The sequence below is a fragment of the Oncorhynchus mykiss genome, chromosome 7 (assembly GCF_013265735.2).
Source record: "Oncorhynchus mykiss isolate Arlee chromosome 7, USDA_OmykA_1.1, whole genome shotgun sequence".
In the NCBI taxonomy this organism is placed as follows: Eukaryota; Metazoa; Chordata; class Actinopteri; order Salmoniformes; family Salmonidae; genus Oncorhynchus; species Oncorhynchus mykiss.
This window is the reverse complement of record NC_048571.1, coordinates 83,972,296-83,991,727: the sequence shown is the minus strand read 5'-3', so window position 1 is coordinate 83,991,727 and position 19,432 is coordinate 83,972,296. Positions and strand designations below refer to the sequence as shown.

The following is a 19,432-nucleotide window of genomic DNA, read 5'->3' as shown; positions in this document are numbered from 1 at the left end:
AACTGATCAGAAATACATAGTTAATGCTGTAAATACATTTGCAGCTGGAAATGGCTGATTTTTAATGGAATATCTACATAGGCGTACAGAGGCCCATTATCAGCCACCATCACTCCTGTGTTCCAATGGCACATTGTGTTAGCTAATCCAAGTTAATCATTTTAAAAGGCTAATTGATCATTAGAATACCCTTTTGCAATTATGTTGGCACAGCTGCAAACTGTTATCCTGATTAAGGAAGAATTACAACTGACCTTCTTTAGACTAGTTGAGTATCTGGAGCATCAGCATTTGTGGGAAACAAAGACCTTTCTTCTGAAACTCATCAGTCTATTCTTGTTCTGAGAAATTAAGGCTATTCCATGCGAGAAATTGCCAAGAAACTGATCTCGTACAACGCTGTGTACTACTCCCTTCACAGATCAGCACAAACTGGCTCTAACCAGAATTAAAAAAGGAGTGGGAGGCCCCGGTGCACAACTGAGCAAGAGGACAAGTACATCAGAGTGTCTAGTTGGAAAAACAGATGCATCACAAGTCCTCAACTGGCAGCTTCATTAAATAGTGCCCGCAAAACACAGGTCTCAACGTCAACAGTGAAGAGGCGACTCCGGGATGCTGGCCTTCTAGGCAGAGTTCCTCTGTCCAGTGTCTGCGTTCTTTTGCCCATCTTAATCGTTTATTTTTATTGGCCAGTCTGAGATATGGCTTTTTCTTTGCAACTCTGCCTAGAAGGCCAGCATACCCGTATACCACGGGTATGACAAACATTTATTTTTACTGCTCTAATTACATTGGTAAGCAGTTTATAGTAGCAATAAGGCAGCTCAGGGGTTTGTGGTATATGGCCAATATACCACGGCTAAGGGCTGTATCCAGGCACTCCGCAAAGCGCCGTGCTTAAGAACCACACCCCCTCATGCTTTGTATACTACAGTCAACAAAAACACTTCAGTAAATGATACAGTATGCTAAAATCCTCAAATATTCTACATTTATCAGGAATCAAGGTAAGACCCAGAGGCAGACATGTCAAATTGACAATGGTTTAATATTCCAACAGGGGCTGGCAATAGACAGGTCAAGGCAGGCAGGGCTCAGTAAACCAGAGGAGGGGCAACGGTACCGGGCGGCAGGCAGGCTCAGGGTCAGGGGTCAGGCAGAGTGGTCAGGCAGGTGGGCTCAGAGTCAGGACAGGCAAGGGTCAAAACCAAGAGGGCTGGAAAATGAGAGACTGGGAAAAGCAGGAGCTGAGAGCAAAAACGCTGGTTGACTTGACAAACAAGACGAACTTGCAACAGACAAATAGAGAACACAGGTATAAATGCACAGGGGATAATGGGGAAGATGGGCAACACCTGGATGGGGGTGGAGACAAACACAAAGAGAAGTGAAACAGATCAGGGTGTGACAACATTAATCACTATAGTATATACTACAATTTTATTTTACTAACATAATTTATAATATTGTAACTGTAAATACTATGTATAGAACATAATAACAGTATACTACAGCAAATACTACAGTAAATACTACAGCATTCCTTGTGGAGTTTTTGCGATGAATACTATAGCATTTATACCATGGTATAATATAGTATTTTTTAATGTGGTATGTTGTGGAGTAGACGCAAGCCTTATATTGGCGGAAAGAGGGGATTGAGCTGCAGCCACTGCGGTCTCTTGAAAAACAAATATTCAGACAACGTTAAGTGTTATGCGCAGGCGGGTCAATTGACTCAGTTGACAGTATCACATGATGTTTGAAGTTTTTTTTTCTTCCAATGATTTAGAAATTAAGTGTACTTGTTTACCTACTATAGTTGTGTTACACTGATTATAAGTATGTCCAGTAATATAAAAATTGAAAAAGAGTTTCTGATAAATTACTGAAATATAAAGTGCATTGTTTGCTGTGAATGTGTATCTAGCCTCCTCAGGTTGAGTTTTACCCAGGGGGCTGCACAGTTATTAATAAAAGATTCATTCATCTGATGAGAGAAAGAGAGGATGTAGAAAGGGCCAGGGGGACTTCCTGTTTTTCATGTGTCAACAGGAAGAGGGCTTTATGTTCTATATGTAGATATTTAGAACACACATACACAGGCAGACCTGGAAAAATATCAGGGCGTACCAACTCAGTTCATAACCCTGAGACCTTCACAGACTTTACCAGGTAGTTCACACTCCTGTCCTGAGGTTGTACCCTGATTCAGCATGCAGGGCACGCACAGACACACAGACACATAGACACACACACACACACACACACACACACACACACACACACACACACACACACACACACACACACACACACACACACACACACACACACACACACACACACACACACACACAACAGCTTTATTTATGATATGTACTATTCAGAAAAAGCTTACCAACTGTATTGTGCACATTACAACAACACCAAAGCAAATCAAATTAGCCACATGTGCCGAATACAAGTAAGCAAAATGCTTACTTACGCGCCCCTAACTGACAGTGCAGTTTCAAAAGATACGGATAAGAATAAGATATAAAAGTAACACGAAATGAAAGCGCAGCAGTAAAAAAAATAACAATATATACAGGGGGGTCGACGGTACAGGGGGGTCGAGTCAATGTGCAGGGTCACCGGTTAGTTGAGGTAGTATGTACATGTAGGGAGAGTAAATCAAAGTGACTGTGCATAGATGACAACAGAGAGTGGCTGTGGTGTGGAGTGGGGCGTGTGGGGTGGAAATGTGAGTAGTCTGGGTAGCCATTTGACTAGATGTTCAGTAGTCTTATGGCTTGGGGGTAGAAACTGTTTAGAAGCCTCTTGGACCTAGAAGGTACTGGTACCGCTTGCTGTGTGGTAGCAGAGAGAACAGTCTATGACGAAGGTGGCTGGATTCTTTGATACTTTTTACGGCCTTCCTCTGACACCACCTGGTATAGACATCCTGGATGGTAGGATGCTTGGTCCCAGTGATGTACTGAGCCGTTCGCACTACCCACTGTAGTGCCTTGCGGTCAGAGGCCGAGCAGTTGCCATACCAGGCAGTGATGCAACCAGTCAGAATGCTCTCGATGGTGCAGCTGTAGAACCTTTTGAGGATCTGAGGACCCATGCCAAATATTTTCAGTCTCCTGAGGGGGAATAGGTTTTGTCGTGTCCGCTTCACTACTGTCATGGGGTGCTTGGAACATGCTAGTTTGTTGGTGATGTGGACGCCAAGGAACTTGAAGCTCTCAACCTGCGCCACTGCAGCCCCGTCGATGAGAATGGGGGCGTGCTCTGTCCTCTTTTTCCTGTAGTCCACAATAATCTCCTTTGTCTTGATCACGTTGAGGGAGAGGTTGTTGTCTTGGCACCACACGGCCAGGTCTCTGACCTCCTCCCTCATTGTTGTCGGTGATCAGGCCTACTACCACTGTTGTGTCATCGGCAAATTTAATGATGGAGTTGGAGTCGTGCCTGGCCTGTCTGTCCTGTAGATTAGCATCTGCTTCATCTGACCACTTTTTTATTGATCTAGTCACTGGTGCTTCCTGCTTTAATTTTTGCTTGTAAGCAGGAATCAGGAGGATAGAATGTGTGTCAAATGTGCCAAATGGAGGGTGAGGGAGAGCTTTATACGCATCTCTGTGTCACGCCCTGGTCAAAGTATTTTGTGTTTATCTTTATTTATTTGGTCAGGCCAGGGTGTGGCATGGGTTTTTGTATGTGGTGTATGGGGATTGTAGCTAGTGGGGTGTTCTAGTTAAGTCTATGGCTGTCTGAAGTGGTTCTCAATCAGAGGCAGGTGTTTATTGTTGTCTCTGATTGGGAACCATATTTAGGCAGCCATATTCTTTGGGTGTTTCGTGGGTGATTGTCCTTAGTGTCTTGATGTCCTTCGTCTGTGTTAGTTTACACAAGTATAGGCTGTTTCGGTTTTCGTTCATTACGTTCTTTTGTTTTGTAGTGTTTGCGTTAATTCGTGTTTATGTTTGTTTAAATAAACATGGATCGCAATCGACACGCTGCAGTTTGGTCCGACTCTCCTTCACTATATGAAAGCCGTGACACTCTGTGTAGTGTTTAGGTGGTCCAGAGTTATTTTCCCTCTGTTTTCACATTTAACACGCTGACTGAAACTTGGTAAAACTGATTTAAGTTTCCCTGTATTAAAGTCCCCGGCTACTAGGAGCGCCGCCTCTGGGTGAGCATTTTCTTGTTTGCTTATGGCAGAATACAGGTAATTCAATGCTTCAATCTTAGTGCCAGCCTCTGACTGTGGTGGTATGTAAAACAGCTACAAAGAATATAGATGAAAACTATCTCGGTAGGTAATGTGGTCTGCACCAGCAGTTGTTTACAAAAATACATAGTCCGCCGCACCTTGTCTTACCAGACGCCACTGTTCTATCCTGCCGGTACATCGTATAACCAGCCAGCTGTATGTTCATATTGTCGTCGTTCAGCCACGACTCCGTGAAGCATAAGATGTCACAGTTTTCAATGTCGCGTTGGTTGTTTAATCGTCCCCAATAACTCGTCCATTTTATTGTCCAAAGATTGCATGTTTGCTAGCAGAATTGAGGGAAGTGGGGGTTTATTCGATCTCCTCCGTCTCCTCAGAAGGCAGCCCCCCCCCCACCGGCCTCTCTTTCTCCGCCTCCTCTTCACGCGGATCACGGGGGTCGGGGCCTGTTCCAAAGGTAGCTGTATATCCTCCGCCTCCTCTTCACGCAGATCACGGGGGTCGGGGCCTGTTCCCGAGGGAGCTGTATATCCTCCGCCTCCTCTTCACGCGGATCACGGGGGTCGGGGCCTGTTCCCGAGGTAGCTGTATATCCTCCGCCTCCTCTTCACGCAGATCACGGGTGTCGGGGCCTGTTCCCGAGGGAGCTGTATATCCTCCGCCTCCTCTTCACGCAGATCACGGGGGTCGGGGCCTGCTCCCGAGGAAGCTGTACATCCTCCGCCTCCTCTTCACGCAGATCACGGGGGTCGGGGCCTGCTCCCGAGGGAGCTGTATATCCTCCGCCTCCTCTTCACGCAGATCTCGGGGGTCGGGGCCTGTTCCCGAGGGAGAGCCGTATATCCTCCGCCTCCTCTTCACGCAGATCACGGGGGTCGGGGCCTGTTCCCGAGGGAGCTGTATATCCTCCGCCTCCTCTTCACGCGGATCACGGGGGTCGGGGCCTGTTCCCGAGGGAGCTGCATATCCTCCGCCTCCTCTTCACGCGGATCACGGGGGTCGGGGCCTGTTCCCGAGGTAGCTGTATATCCTCCGCCTCCTCTTCACGCAGATCACGGGTGTCGGGGCCTGTTCCCGAGGGAGCTGCATATCCTCCGCCTCCTCTTCACGCAGATCACGGGGGTCGGGGCCTGTTCCCGAGGGAGCTGTATATCCTCCGCCTCGGGCTCGTCAGAGTTGTGAAAGAAGAAAAAGGATTCTGCTAGTCCGTAGTGAGGAATCACAGTCCTGAGGTCTAGAAGTTATTTTCGGGTTATAAGAGACGGTAGCGGCAACATTATTTACAAAAATAGTAAGAAAATAAGTTTCAAACAACGCAGATAAATGAACAAGAAAAACAATAGTCTGCCTTCTGCTCCGGGCACCATCTTACACGGTTGCAGAAAGAAAGCTTATGTAACAGACAGTTGGACCCTAAAATATAGTTGAATTGTGCTATATGGACATAGTACACATTAAGGAACCCATAATATAGTTGAATTATGCTATATGGACATAGTACACATTAAGTAACCCAATGCATAGTTTAATTAATATACCATATAGACATATTAGCAACCCCAATGTACCTGAATATATAATGTTTAATTTATTTTACTAGGCAAGTCAGTTAAGAACACATTCTTATTTTCAATGACGGCCTAGGAACAGTGGGTTAACTGCCTGCGCAGGGGCAGAACGACAAATGTGTACCTTGTCAGCTCTAACCACTAGGCTACCCTGCCATATTTGGAACCGCAATGGAGCTGAATATATCATATGGACATATTAGGACAGAACAAAAACACAATAACGGAGGGTTTATATACTTTTTTCGAACAAAATAAAGACAGATTGTTACAATATGTTCATACTTAGAAACAAAGTCAAGACATATTGTTGCAATATGTTCATACTTGGAAACAAAATCAAGACAGATTGTTGCAATATGTTCATACTTGGAAACAAAATCAAGACAGATTGTGTAAAACACTAACATATTTAGAACAAAAATAAATATCTCCAAAGTGTGCTTCATTGTACTGTACCTTGTCTAAACAGTACATCATACAATGAAAGGTGAGATCGTGTGTGTGTGTGTGTGTGTGAGTGATCATGTGTCACAGACTGCTAATGTACACATTGTAACAACTGTCTAAGATATGGATTTATGACCAAGCACACATCTCCTAAACTGATACAATGTTGTCATAGTTAATCACTTCACTAATCTTGTTCATATTTTATGAATAAGCGTTGAAATCCCAGTTTGTGTCTCAAACAAGTACAGCATTATCCAAGTTTGAACTAACATGATGTGGATTGATGTAACTAACAGGATATGGATTGATGATGTACAGTAACTAACAGGATATGGATTGATGATGTATAGTAACTAACAGGATATGGATTGATGATGTAATTAACAGGATATGGATTGATGATGTAACTAACAGGATATGGATTGATGATGTAATTAACAGGATATGGATTGATGATGTAATTAACAGGATATGGAGTGATGATGTAACTAACAGCATATGGAGTGATGATGTAACTAACAGCATATGGAGTGATGATGTAACTAACAGCATATGGAGTGATGATGCAACTAACAGGATATGGATTGATGATGTAACTAACAGGATCTGGATTGATAATGTAATTAAACAGGATGTGGATTATTGATGTAACTAACAGAATATGGATTGATGAAACTAACAGGAAATGGATTAATGATGTAACTAACAGAATATGGATTGATGAAACTAACAGGAAATGGATTAATGATGTAACTAACAGAATATGGATTGATGAAACTAACAGGAAATGGATTAATGATGTAATTAAACAGGATATGGATTAATGATGTAACTAACAGGAAATGGATTGATGAAACTAACAGGAAATGGATTGATGGTGTAACTAATTGGATATGGATAGATGATGCAGCAGACGCCCCAGTTTAGATGATAAAATCAAAACAAATAACATTTTATTTGTCACATACACATGGTTAGCAGATGTTAATATGTGAGTGCAGTGAAATGCTTGTGCTTCTAGTTCCGACCATGCAGTAATATATAACAAGTAATCTGGTATTAAATAACATATTGTATGCAATATGGTATATTGAAATCCCTGCATGCAGCTCCATGATTCAGATGTGTAAACTGATATTATGTTAGCTAACAGCATCATAGGCAACTTAACAGCATCCTACATGACATGAGGCAGGAACAGTCAGTATAGATGAATCATCTCTACATCTAACTGCATTGAATTCCATAATCCACACCTGTTTTCTATTACTCTTCACAGTACATCCACAATCATTATATTAGGGACTATGGGTGTGTCTCAAAATGCATCCTACCCTGCTCTGAGCACGCGAATTGTAGCGCTGGAGGGTCCGGAGTATGAGTCCCAATCAAAGTATGCCAAATTGAGCACGGACGGCCGGCACTTCTCTAATGCGTACTCCGTTTGTACATATTTTGAAGCATGCATCGATTTGCAAGCTTCAACGAAAAGTATGCAAAGAAATATGACCAAACCACGTTGTGAATTAAATGTTTTCTATTCACATTTGAAATACCAATTATTAGACCAAAGCGCAGCGTGGTGAGCGTACATATTCATTTTATTTAGGATGACGCCGACAAAAACAACAAACAATACAAAAACAACCTGAACACTTAAGGGCTATGTGCCACAAAGTTAACTTCCCAAAAAAGATAGGAGGGAAAAGGGCTACCTAAGTATGGTTCCCAATCAGAGACAACGATAGACAGCTGTCCCTGATTGAGAACCATACCCAGCCAAAACATAGAAATACAAAATCATAGAAAAACAAATCACATCCTGACCAAACCAAATAGAGACATAAAAAGGCTCTCTAAGGCCAGGTCGTGACAATTACGCTGTAGAGACAATTCCAAAGAAGGATCAACAGACTATAACAGCACCCATATGGTTATCGGACCATAAACAAATGTTACAGATCACCTGAAAGCCATGATTCTTTGGGAAATTAAAATGACTGTGTAATAATTGTAAATCTTGAAGCTGATTTTGGTTGAAGCTTGTCTCTGCTCCAAAAACCTGTAATGAGTGGTGTGTCTGTTTTGCATGTCCTGTAGAAAGTCTAATTAACGTTCCAGTATTTACCACCTGCACACACACACACACACACACACACACACACACACACACACACATACACATACAACCCAATACCCCACGGAGAAGACAACAACAAACACAATACTCTTCAAACAAGTAAATGTTTTAATCAGTACACATGAAGAACAAACTGGCCTAACAATGGTGAACTACTTCCATCGAATCACTTTTCACACTTACTCACCTCTGAACCGTCAAGTTAAAAAAAAGTGTGATATTTGAGATCATTTGAAACACGGAATGAGTGTGCCATTTGATGTAACAGGAAGTTACATGAGTGCAATACAGTTCTGTGAGGATCTGGGTGTAGCTGGTGCAGAGGAGTCAGGCGCAGGACAGCAGAGATGAGTAACACAAGGAACTTCACTCTAAATGTCAAAATATGTAAGTAACACCAGGCCCACAAACAACGGACCGAACTTACAGTGAACAAACATGCACAAACACCAAGGGGAAAACAGAGGGTTAAATAATGAACGTGTAATTGGGGAATTGAAACCAGGTGTGTAAAACAAAGACAAAACAAATGGAAAATGAAAAGTGGATCGGCGATGGCAAGAAGGCCGGTGACGTCGACCGTCGAACGCCGCCCGAACAAGGAGAGGGACCGACTACGGCGGAAGTCGTGACAAGTTCAAAGTGTTGGTAGTGTCTATTCAGTTCAAAGTGTTGGTAGTGTCTATTCAGTTCAAAGTGTTGGTAGTGTCTATTCAGTTCAAAGTGTTGGTAGTGTCTATTCAGTTCAAAGTGTTGGTAGTGTCTATTCAGTTCAAAGTGTTGGTAGCATGTTTACAGATTTAAGTGTGACTCAAGAGATGGGACTTCAATTAGTTCAATTCAATTTAGGTAGCTAAATAATTGCAGTACCATGTACACAATCTTGTAGTCTGGTCAAAAAGTCTGCTGTTGCATCAACTCCTCTGATCTGTTATGCCAAGCCAGCATCCAATCTCATTTGTTATGCCGAGCCAGCATTGAATCTCCTTGTTATGCCAAACCGGCATCCAATCTCATTGTCATGCAGAGCCAACATCCATCCTCATTGTTATGCAGAACCAGCATCCAATCTCATTGTTATGCAGAGCTGGCATCCAATCGTATTGTTATGCAGAGCCAGCATCCAATCTCATCGTTATGCCAAGCCAGCATCCGATCTCATTGTTGTGCAGAGCCAGCATCCAATCTCATTGTTATGCCGAGATGGCATCCAATCTCATTGTTATGCCAAGCCAGCATCCAATCTCATTGTTATGCAGAGCTGGCATCCAATCTCATTGTTATGCAGAGCTGGCATCCAATCTCATTGTTATGCAGAGCTGGCATCCAATCTCATTGTTATGCAGAGCTGGCATCCAATCTCATTGTTATTCAGAGCCAGCATCCAATCTCATTGTTATGCAGAGCTGGCATCCAATCTCATTGTTATACAGAGCTGGCATCCAATCTCATTGTTATTCAGAGCTGGCATCCAATCTCATTGTTATGCAGAGCTGGCATCCAATCTCATTGTTATTCAGAGCCAGCATCCAATCTTACTGTTATGCCAAACCGGCATCCAATCATATGAATTCAACACAAAACACTAACAATGGTTTTCAATACTAAACACTATTAAAACATGCCTCAGATCATTCTTACACTGCAGCTGCCCAGTCTGCTTCAGACCTGTTCTGGTAACATGAAAGTAGAAAACACACTTGATTTAAAGATGGAGTGCTACGATAAGATCATACCCAATTAAAAGCTAAAGGTCTCCTTCTGGCAAGTTTTCACACAACGTGCAATCTCAAGTATCATCTTATCACTGCTCGTCAGACAGATATATAACTTTCCCGGACATTTATCTCACATAGTATTTCAGTTCGAAATATGGAACGGAAGAGCTGGTTTCTTATTGTATTGTTAATTTATGGATTATGAAGACTTTAGATAATGTTGCTATGTCTACATAAACATGGAATTAATTTCTTCAGTGGTTTTGAAGTAAACGGTTACCATAGAGAGACCAGTAATGTCAATAATATGTAGTGTACAGTGTACCTGTACATGAGCAAGTCTGTACTTTTATGCTTTCTATATACCGCTGAGGCCGTGTATGGAATTAATAGGTTGGCTCACCATTCTCTCTCTTGTGTCTTCAGTTTACAGATCACCTCAATGCTTCTTCTTGTCATCTCCCCATGGATTTGCACTCGGACAAACTAAAGTGACAGTTAGACGTGTCTCCACAGAGTTAGTACTTTGGTGATTCACCATCTGGCTTCTAATAAAACATCTTTGCACGTCCTCTCGGTGTGATTCAACCTGTGACTTCTTGCGCCATTCGAATGTGGAGCTGTGAGATGCTAGGAGACCCAACAAAATTATATGAGGCGTATGGTTACCTCCCAAATGACACCCTATTCCTTAAAGAGTGGAATACTTTAGACCAGAGACCTGTAGGTCCACAAGGCTCTGGTCAAAAGTAGTGCACTATTTAGGGAATAGGGTGCCATTTGAGATTGCAGACGGTGAACCTGAGACCAACCCCTAGAAACCCTATAATCGACCTGGTCAATCTGCTTATACATTCAGCTTTGACACAGCAGGGAGCCAGTAGGGCTGGAAGCTTGGGTCATGACTAATACTGCTGGTCTACTGGCCGTGACTGTATGCTGTAAGCCTGGGTCATGACTAATACTGCTGGTCTACTGGCCGTGGCTGTATGCTGCAGCCTGGGTCATGACTAATACTGCTGGTCTACTGGCCGTGGCTGTATGCTGTAAGCCTGGGTCATGACTAATACTGCTGGTCTACTGGCCGTGGCTGTATGCTGCAGCCTGGGTCATGACTAATAATGCTGGTCTACTGGCCGTGGCTGTATGCTGCAGTCTGGGTCATGACTAATACTGCTGGTCTACTGGCCGTGGCTGTATGCTGTAAGCCTGGGTCATGACTAATACTGCTGGTCTACTGGCCGTGGCTGTATGCTGCAGCCTGGGTCATGACTAATACTGCTGGTCTACTGGCTGTGGCTGTATGCTGTAAGCCTGGGTTACTTTAAATGTCATCTGTTACTCCCCAACTCTGGCTGCAGCAGACACAGCACATTAAACATTTACAGAGAAACGAAGCTAGACATGCCACAAGTGGTCTCTTCGCAGTCCCCAAGTCCAGAACAGACTATGGGAGGCGCACAGTACTACATAGAGCCATGACTACATGGAACTCTATTCCACAGTACTACATAGAGCCATGACTACATGGAACTTGATTACACATCTGGTAACTTTAAAAAACAGATACAAAAACACCTTATGGAACAGCGGGGACTGTGGAGCAACACACAAACATTGGCACACACACACACACACACACACACACACACACACACACACACACACACACACACACACACGATAACATATGCACTATACATACACATGGATTTAGCACTGTAAATATGTGGTAGTGGTAGAGTAGTGGCCCGAGGGCATATCGTGTTGTGAAATCTGTGAATGTATTGTATTGTTTTAAAATTGTATAAACTGCCTTAATTTTGCTGGACCCCAGGAAGAGTAGCTTCTGATTTGGCAGCCGCTAATGGGGATCCATAATAAATACAAATACCAACCACCACCACCATCCTACACTTATCGCTGTAAAGTAATCACAGACATACAAATGGATTTTCTTGATTTGGAATGTCTGCTGCTGTAATTGTAATTCCATGGGTCCACCACCTCCATGCAGACCAATTTAGTGACCTTGTGGTTAATGTCCACCCTGCGATTGGAGTTAGATCACTGGCCAAGTCATTCCTGTTTCACTGCAGTAACTAGTGTCACTCTACACCCCCTCTCCCTCTCTCTCTCTCTCTCTCTCTCTCTCTCTCTCTCTCGCTCTCTCTCTCTCTCTCTCTCTCTCTCTCTCTCTCTCTCTCTCTCTCTCTCTCTCTCTCTCTCTCTCTCTCTCTCTCTCTCTATCCCTCTCTCTCTTTCCCTCTCTCTCTCTCACTCTCTCTCTCTCTCTCTCTCTCTCTCTCTCTCTCTCTCTCTATCCCTCTCTCTTACCCTCTCTCTCTCTCTCTCTCTCTCTCAATCTCTCTCTCTCTCTCTGTCTTTTTGTGGTGGAGTGTTAACGCACTGTTAGTTTAGCGCTACCCACTGTTTTTATTGAAAGTTACGGAGGAAGAGGACAGACTTATAGTTTCCTGGGGTTTGAACGGTGTGGTGTGCAAGATGGCTTCTCAAGCCTAGCGCGGAGGAGACGCTGTTGTCACGGTGTAGATTCAGGTGTGTTCCTGAGAATGGAGTTAAGGTCGGCGAACAGGTAGGAGCTGAATTTATACATTCCGCCTCCAGAATTAACAAAGTGGAATGTTTGTAAGGGACGTGTTGCTCCCAATTTCTCCTCTTTCGACTCCTTCGACAGTGGTGGTAGTTGCAAAACTGACTCTGTTTATTACAGACGATCAAATCCGGAAAAAGATGGTTTTGATAAGTTTTCTGGCGGTTTTCGTGAAGATGCCATTGAGCATTTTGTTTCTTTCCGGAGGCAAGCGTTCAGGTTTCTAAAAAAACAATGAGCGACAGTTAATTGTGCATTTTAAAGTGAGGCTCGGGGAGGGGCTCTATGTGGGGTTTGGCTGCACAGACAGTCTGCGGTGCTTTGAGTGTTGGGATTTGGGACATAAGAGCTTTGTGTGCCCACAAAAAAGGGTGTAGACAAGGTGAGAGTACAAGCGGCAGTGGGGGAAATCGAGGTCAATGAGACGCAGGCAGCAGAGGCTGGGCCTAGTCATGTTATGGATGGTGGTGTAGATGAGGCTGGGCCTAGTCATGTTATGGATGATGGTGTAGATGAGGCTGGGCCTAGTCATGTTATGGATGGTGGTGTAGATGAGGCTGGGCCTAGTCATGTTACGGATGGTGGGGTAGATGAGGCTGGGTCTAGTCATGTTATGGATGGTGGTGTAGCTGAGGCTGTGTGCCCACATAAAGGCTGTAGACAAGGTGAGAGTACAAGCGGCAGTGGGGGAAATCGAGGTCAATGAGACGCAGGCAGCAGAGGCTGGGCCTAGTCATGTTGGATGGTGGTGTAGATGAGGCTGGGCCTAGTCATGTTATGGATGGTGGTGTAGATGAGGCTGGGCCTAGTCATGTTATGGATGATGGTGTAGATGAGGCTGGGCCTAGTCATGTTATGGATGGTGGTGTAGATGAGGCTGGGCCTAGTCATGTTACGGATGGTGGGGTAGATGAGGCTGGGTCTAGTCATGTTACGGATGGTGGTGTAGCTGAGGCTGTGTGCCCACATACAGGCTGTCATTTATATATATATTTTTAACCAGGCAAGTCAGTTAAGAACACATTTTAATTTACAATGACGGCCTACCCCGATGACGCTTGGCAAATTGTGGGCCGCCCTATGGGACTCTCAGTCACGGACACATGTGATGCATCCTGGATTCAAACCAAGGACACCTCTTGCACTGAGATGGAGTACCTTAGACAGCTGCGCCACTCGGAGGGCGGCGCAGGCTGCAGAGGCTGCAGAGGCTAGGTCTAGTCATGCTGTAGATGGTGCTGCAGCTAAGGCTGGGCCTAGTCAGGCTACAGAGGGTGGTGTAGATGAGGCTGGGTCTAGTAATGCTACAGATGGTGGTGTAGATGAGGCTGGGTCTTGTCATGCTTTAGCTGGTGGTGTAGATGAGCCTGGGCTTAGTCATGATATAGATGGTGTAGATGAGGCTGGGCCTAGTCATGCTATAGATGGTGTTGTAGATGAGGCTCGGTCTAGTCAGGCTATAGATGGTGGTGTAGAGGAGGCTGGGCCTAGTCATGCTAGAGATGGGAAAGGTATACAACTGAATGCATTCAATTAAATGTGTCTTCTGCATTTAACCTGAATCAGAGAGGTGCGGCGGTGGTGTAGATGAGGCTGGAGAAAAGGTCAGGATGGGAGATGGAGACGAGGAGGAGGAAGGTAAGTCTGAGGAAGATGATGATGAAGAGGCTTTATTTTCAGACTCCTCCTCAATGGGTACAGAGCTGACAGCCAGTCAGGCAGAGGGGTCAAAGTATTGTTGAGGTTCCTGAATGAGACTAAAAGGAAAAAGAAGGTTTAATCTTGAAGCTTTTTTTTGCAATCCAGGAAAGTTTGTAAGATCAGTACAACACAACAGGAAACATTTTAGGTTGAGGACGTGGGTCATAACAATGCGTAAGGGTCCTTCAGACGCTGTTTAAATTAATCGTATTTCTGGCACTGGGAAATGTTTGAGCTTTGCTATTGGTCTCTATCTTTGCTGGATTTTCTCCCACTTCTTATGGAGGCTCTTCGGGTAGGCTCACTTTGGTGCCAGAGATGCAGGAAAGAAGACTCTGTTGGGTTAATATGTAAACAAAAATGTACAGGTGTTGTTTCTGCTGGAGACACACATTTTTTATTTAAATAGGCAAGTCAGTAAGAACAAATTCTTATTTTCAATGACGGCATAGGAACAGTGGGTTAACTGCCTGTTCAGGGGCAGAACGACAGATTTGTACCTTGTCAGCTCGGGGATATTAACTTGCAACCTTTCGATTACTAGTCCAACGCTCTAACCACTAGGCTACCCTGCCGCTCATATTGATGAGGTGAATGAAGTCGATTGGGGGCTCTAGTGGAAAGGGACAAGTGTGCTGAGCCATGGGACAAATGTTAGTGCAGGGGTGACAGTCCTTTTTGCTCTGGGTCTGGCCGTAAACATTTGCTCCTCAAAGGAGGTGTGCAGAAGTAGTCTGCTTGTAGTAAAAGCAGAAATTAACAACAGGGGGTTGTCCTTATAAATGTGTATGCGACTAACACAGTGAGAGAGAGGTGGCTTCTGTTCGGGTGTCTTAGACATGAACTCTCACAGGTAACGCCTGAGGCGACGCTGGTGGTCGGCCGGGACTGGAACTGTACAATGGATTTGACAAAAGACAGAAATGGGGAGGAGCCTCATTCAGGCTCAGTGGGGGTGGTAAGGGACATCATTAATCTGGGGTCTCTACATCCCGTTTCCCCCAGCATCTCATGCTTCCTCATCTTCCATTTTGAAATGTTTGCCTGCCCAACCAGGTAGTTCACCAGTCAATCCCTACGCTTAATCAGTTTGACCTAGTGGATGTTTGAATAACTAGACATCCCAACACAAGACTGTACACATGGTTGAAGGTATTTGGGGCTAGGGTGAGTGCAGCCCAACACCAGACAGTATACATGGTTGAAGGTCTTTGGGGCTAGGGTGAGAGCAGCCCAACACCAGACAGTATACATGGGTGAAGGTCTTTGGTGCTAGGCTGAGTGCAGCCCGACTCGATCGGTTTTACATGCCCAGGAATCAAAGCAATAGGCTGTTGGGTGCTAACATTCTCCCGGTGGTTTTTCCGGATCACCACATAACCATGTCTATTTCACCAGGGAGAGTATTGGGTTTGGGGAAAGGTTTTTGGCCTGTGTGAAGATGTTGGGGCATACATGTATGTAGGTATGTATTGTCAGGGTAGGAGGGTGGCCCAGTAGGCCAGTCTGGGTGATGTAGGGCATTAGACAAGGATGCCTTCTATCGGGGCAGTTATATACACTAGCCGTTATGCCTTTTTTGGGCCTGCTACGCAGGAAATATGCAGGGAGTGTGCTGGACAGGCATGGGTGTGTTGACAGGCATAGCAGTGTTGGCGTATGCAGATGATGTTTCTGTGATGCCCAGGAATAGGCAGGATATGCAGGCACTAGAGACTAGTTCAACTTAGCTTCGTCAGCTAATGTGAACTGGGGCAAGAGCAAAGCTCTGTTATGTGGGGCGTGGAGGGATAGGGTCTCCCTCCCCTCTGCTTCCAGGGGGTTTGCAGTGAGGTTGTGAAGTGCTTAACATTTTGGGGGTGTACCCGGGCTTGGAGAGTTGGGTCAGGAAGGACTGTGAGGGGCTGTCACAGTCAGTGGTCTTAAGACTGGCCAAGTGGAGGCGGCTCCTGTGCCATGTGTCATATAGAGGGTGGGTGATGATAGTCAACAACCTGGCAGCATCCTCCATGTGGCATAAATTGGCTGTCCTCAACCCCCCAGTGTTGCTGGGCTGCGCTGCTTGCAGACCAGCAACGCAAGCTGGTGGATTTTTTCTGGTTTTGGCCAGCAGTGTCGTATATGTCTGTCCACAAAGGAGGACAGGGCCTGGTGGAACTGGAGAGCAGGTTGGCTGCATTCCAACATTTTTTTTTAACCTTTATTTAACCAGGCAAGTCAGTTATTAAGATCAAATTATTATTTTCAATGACAGCCTAGGAACAGTGGGTTAACTGCCTTGTTCAGGGGCAGAACGACAGATTTTTACCTTAGCAACTCGGGTGTTCGATCTTGCAGCCTTCCAGTTACTAGTCCAACACTTTAACCACTAGTCTACCTGCCACCCCGAGATAGTGCAGAGACTGCTGTACCATACTGATGTCGGCTGAACGGAACCAACATGCGAGCTGCTGAGGAGAGCTGGTGGATTACGTTTGGACCGGCAGCTGTTCCTCATGAGGCTGGAGATCGCCTGTAAGGCCCACATGAGAAGGGGGTGTGGAGCCTGGGCTGTGTGTGTGAGTGTGGTGTGGGAAGAGCCTATCTTCCACAAACCAGACATCCTTTTGAGATCAGTTCAGTCGGTCAGCCTACAGAGGGGACTGATGACAGCGGGATTACTAAGGCTGGGTGACCTGCGGCTGTAGGGGGAGGAGGGGTGGAAAACCCTGGAAGTCCTGGCACAACAAACAGGATTAACATTTCTTAGGCTGCTGGAGAGATTCCTTGGAGGAGGTCCAGGAGGTCCTGTCTGAGCCGGTAAGGAGGGTGTTTGAGCGGCCAATGGGGAAGGGGCCACCATTATTTCCACCATTGCAGGTGATGGCACAGACTGGGGACTGGCAAGTTGGTCTGGAGGACTTGTTAGATTTTAGCACTCTGAGCCTGGGGGAGTTTGAGGTGGTGGGAGGTACAACCTCTGCATTAAGGTGAGGAAGATAAGGAGCCTAACTGGAGTGAAGGCACATCAGTGGCAGGGGGTATGTGGGGCGGAGAGTATGGTGGGTTTTAGATGCAGGGGGCAAACCCCCAGTACCAAGAGGTCACGGGACCTCCGATAGAGGGTTCTACATGGATCCCTGGCCACTAACAGCTGATTGGCACGGGTTGACGCGGGAGTCGGAGTGTCCTTTCTGTGTCATGAGTGAAACTGTGGTTTTTGTGTTTTCTGTGTGCGCCAGGTTAAGGCCATTAATGTCTTTGTTGGAATGTCTGTGTGAGAGCCTGGGGGTGGAGTGTACTGTCTGGATGTTTATAACGGGGTACAGGTATTCAAATAAGGAAAAGGCGTGTTGTTGTTGTTAGTTGAATGTTCTGTTTGCTCAGCCAAAGTTGGCAATTTAATAACAAGGAGGAACAGGGTCAAAGGTGGGGGATAACAATTTTACAATTATTGTAATGGTCTCTGTACGCCATAGGGTGGAATTTGAGTTCTATAAAACGATAAAAACTGTGGAGATGTTTCAGGAGATATGGTGTGTCGGGGGAAGGTCAATACAGTTTGGGAAGATGGGTTGTATATACAGTTGTAGAGGTTTTTGGTTATTGTGATGTGTGGCGTGGTGTTGTTTTGTATTGTGGTGTAGACGGCAGTGAGGTTTTAATGAAATTAGGATGTATCATTAAAGAAAGACAAAAAGTCAAAAAGTCACTCTGTTTCTCTCTCTCTCTCGCTCTCTCTCTCGCGCTCTCTCTCTCTCTTTCTGTTTCTCTCTCTCTCTCGCTCTCTCTCTCGCGCTCTCTCTCTCTCTTTCTGTTTCTCTCTCTCTCTCGCTCTCTCTCTCGCGCTCTCTCTCTCTCTTTCTGTTTCTCTCTCTCTCTCTTTCTCTCTCTGTTTCTCTCTCTCTTTCTGTTTCTCTCTCTCTCTCGCTCTCTCTCTCTCGCTCTCTCTCTCGCGCTCTCTCTCTCTTTCTGTTTCTCTCTCTCTCTCTTTCTCTCTCTGTTTCTCTCTCTCTCTCTTTCTCTCTCTGTTTCTCTCTCTCTCTCTGTTTCTCTCTCTCTTTCTGTTACTCTCTCTCTCTCTCTCTGTTTCTCTCTCTCTCTGTTTCTCTCTCTCTCTCTGTTTCTCTCTCTCTCTCTTTCTCTCTCCCTCTCTGATATTCTCTCTCCCTCTTTCTCTCTTTCTCTCTGTTTCTCTCATTCTCCAGTTGTACATCCAGATGACCACCCTCTGTATCTCTATGAATCTCAGTGCCTTTGATAACACAACTGTCTCTCTCTCTCTCTCTCCCTCTCTCTCTCTCTCTCTCTCTCCCTCCCTCTCTACCTCTCGCTCCCTCTCTCTCTCCCTCTCTCTCTCTCTCTCTCTCTCTCTCTCTCTCTCTCCAGTTGTACATCCAGACCACCACCCTCTGTATCTCTATGAATCTCAGTGCCTCAGTGGCCTTAGGGATGCTCTACATTCCTAAAGTCTACGTCATCATCTTCCACCCGGAGCTTAATGTCCAGAAGAGGAAGAGGAGCTTCAAGGCGGTGGTGACGGCCGCGTCCCTGACCACACGCCTCTCACACAAGACCAGTGACAGGCCCAATGGAGAGGCCAAGACGGAACTGTGTGAAAACGTCGATCCAAACAGTAAGTTTCACCACATCAGGGTTCACAAACCGTCTCCGAATTATAGTACAGGGCTGGTATTAAAAAACTGTCTGTGAGTTGGCGTCCTCATCTAGGATCAGTTTTGACCATTTTTTAGATCATAACGAATTCAATTCAATCAATCAAATTGATTTATAAAGCCCTTTTTTTACATCAGCAGATGTCACAAAAGTGATTTCATCAGGATACCAATTAGCTGTTGCTTATACAGCAGTTCCTCTTCCTGATAGTAAGCTTGCATGAACACAGGGGCCCTGATCCTAGATCAGCACCGTTACTACGAGACGTTTTGTGAATAATGTTCCAGAATGTAGTTTTTAGTTCAACCGTTGCTATCTGAATGAATACACTCCGTTGCTGTTGCTGAG

The 19,432-nt window shown here is 45.1% G+C and overlaps 1 protein-coding gene across 2 annotated transcripts in view; it reads left to right on the top strand.

Moving 5' to 3' along the window:
* Nucleotides 1–19,432, top strand: part of LOC110528632 (metabotropic glutamate receptor 7) — a 378,715-nt gene that overhangs the window by 341,182 nt on the left and 18,101 nt on the right. For both annotated transcript variants that reach the window (XM_036984246.1, XM_036984247.1), the window contains exon 10: nucleotides 18,797–19,043. In XM_036984246.1, the coding sequence (XP_036840141.1) occupies nucleotides 18,797–19,043 (247 nt within the window). The remainder of the gene's footprint in view (nucleotides 1–18,796; nucleotides 19,044–19,432) is intronic.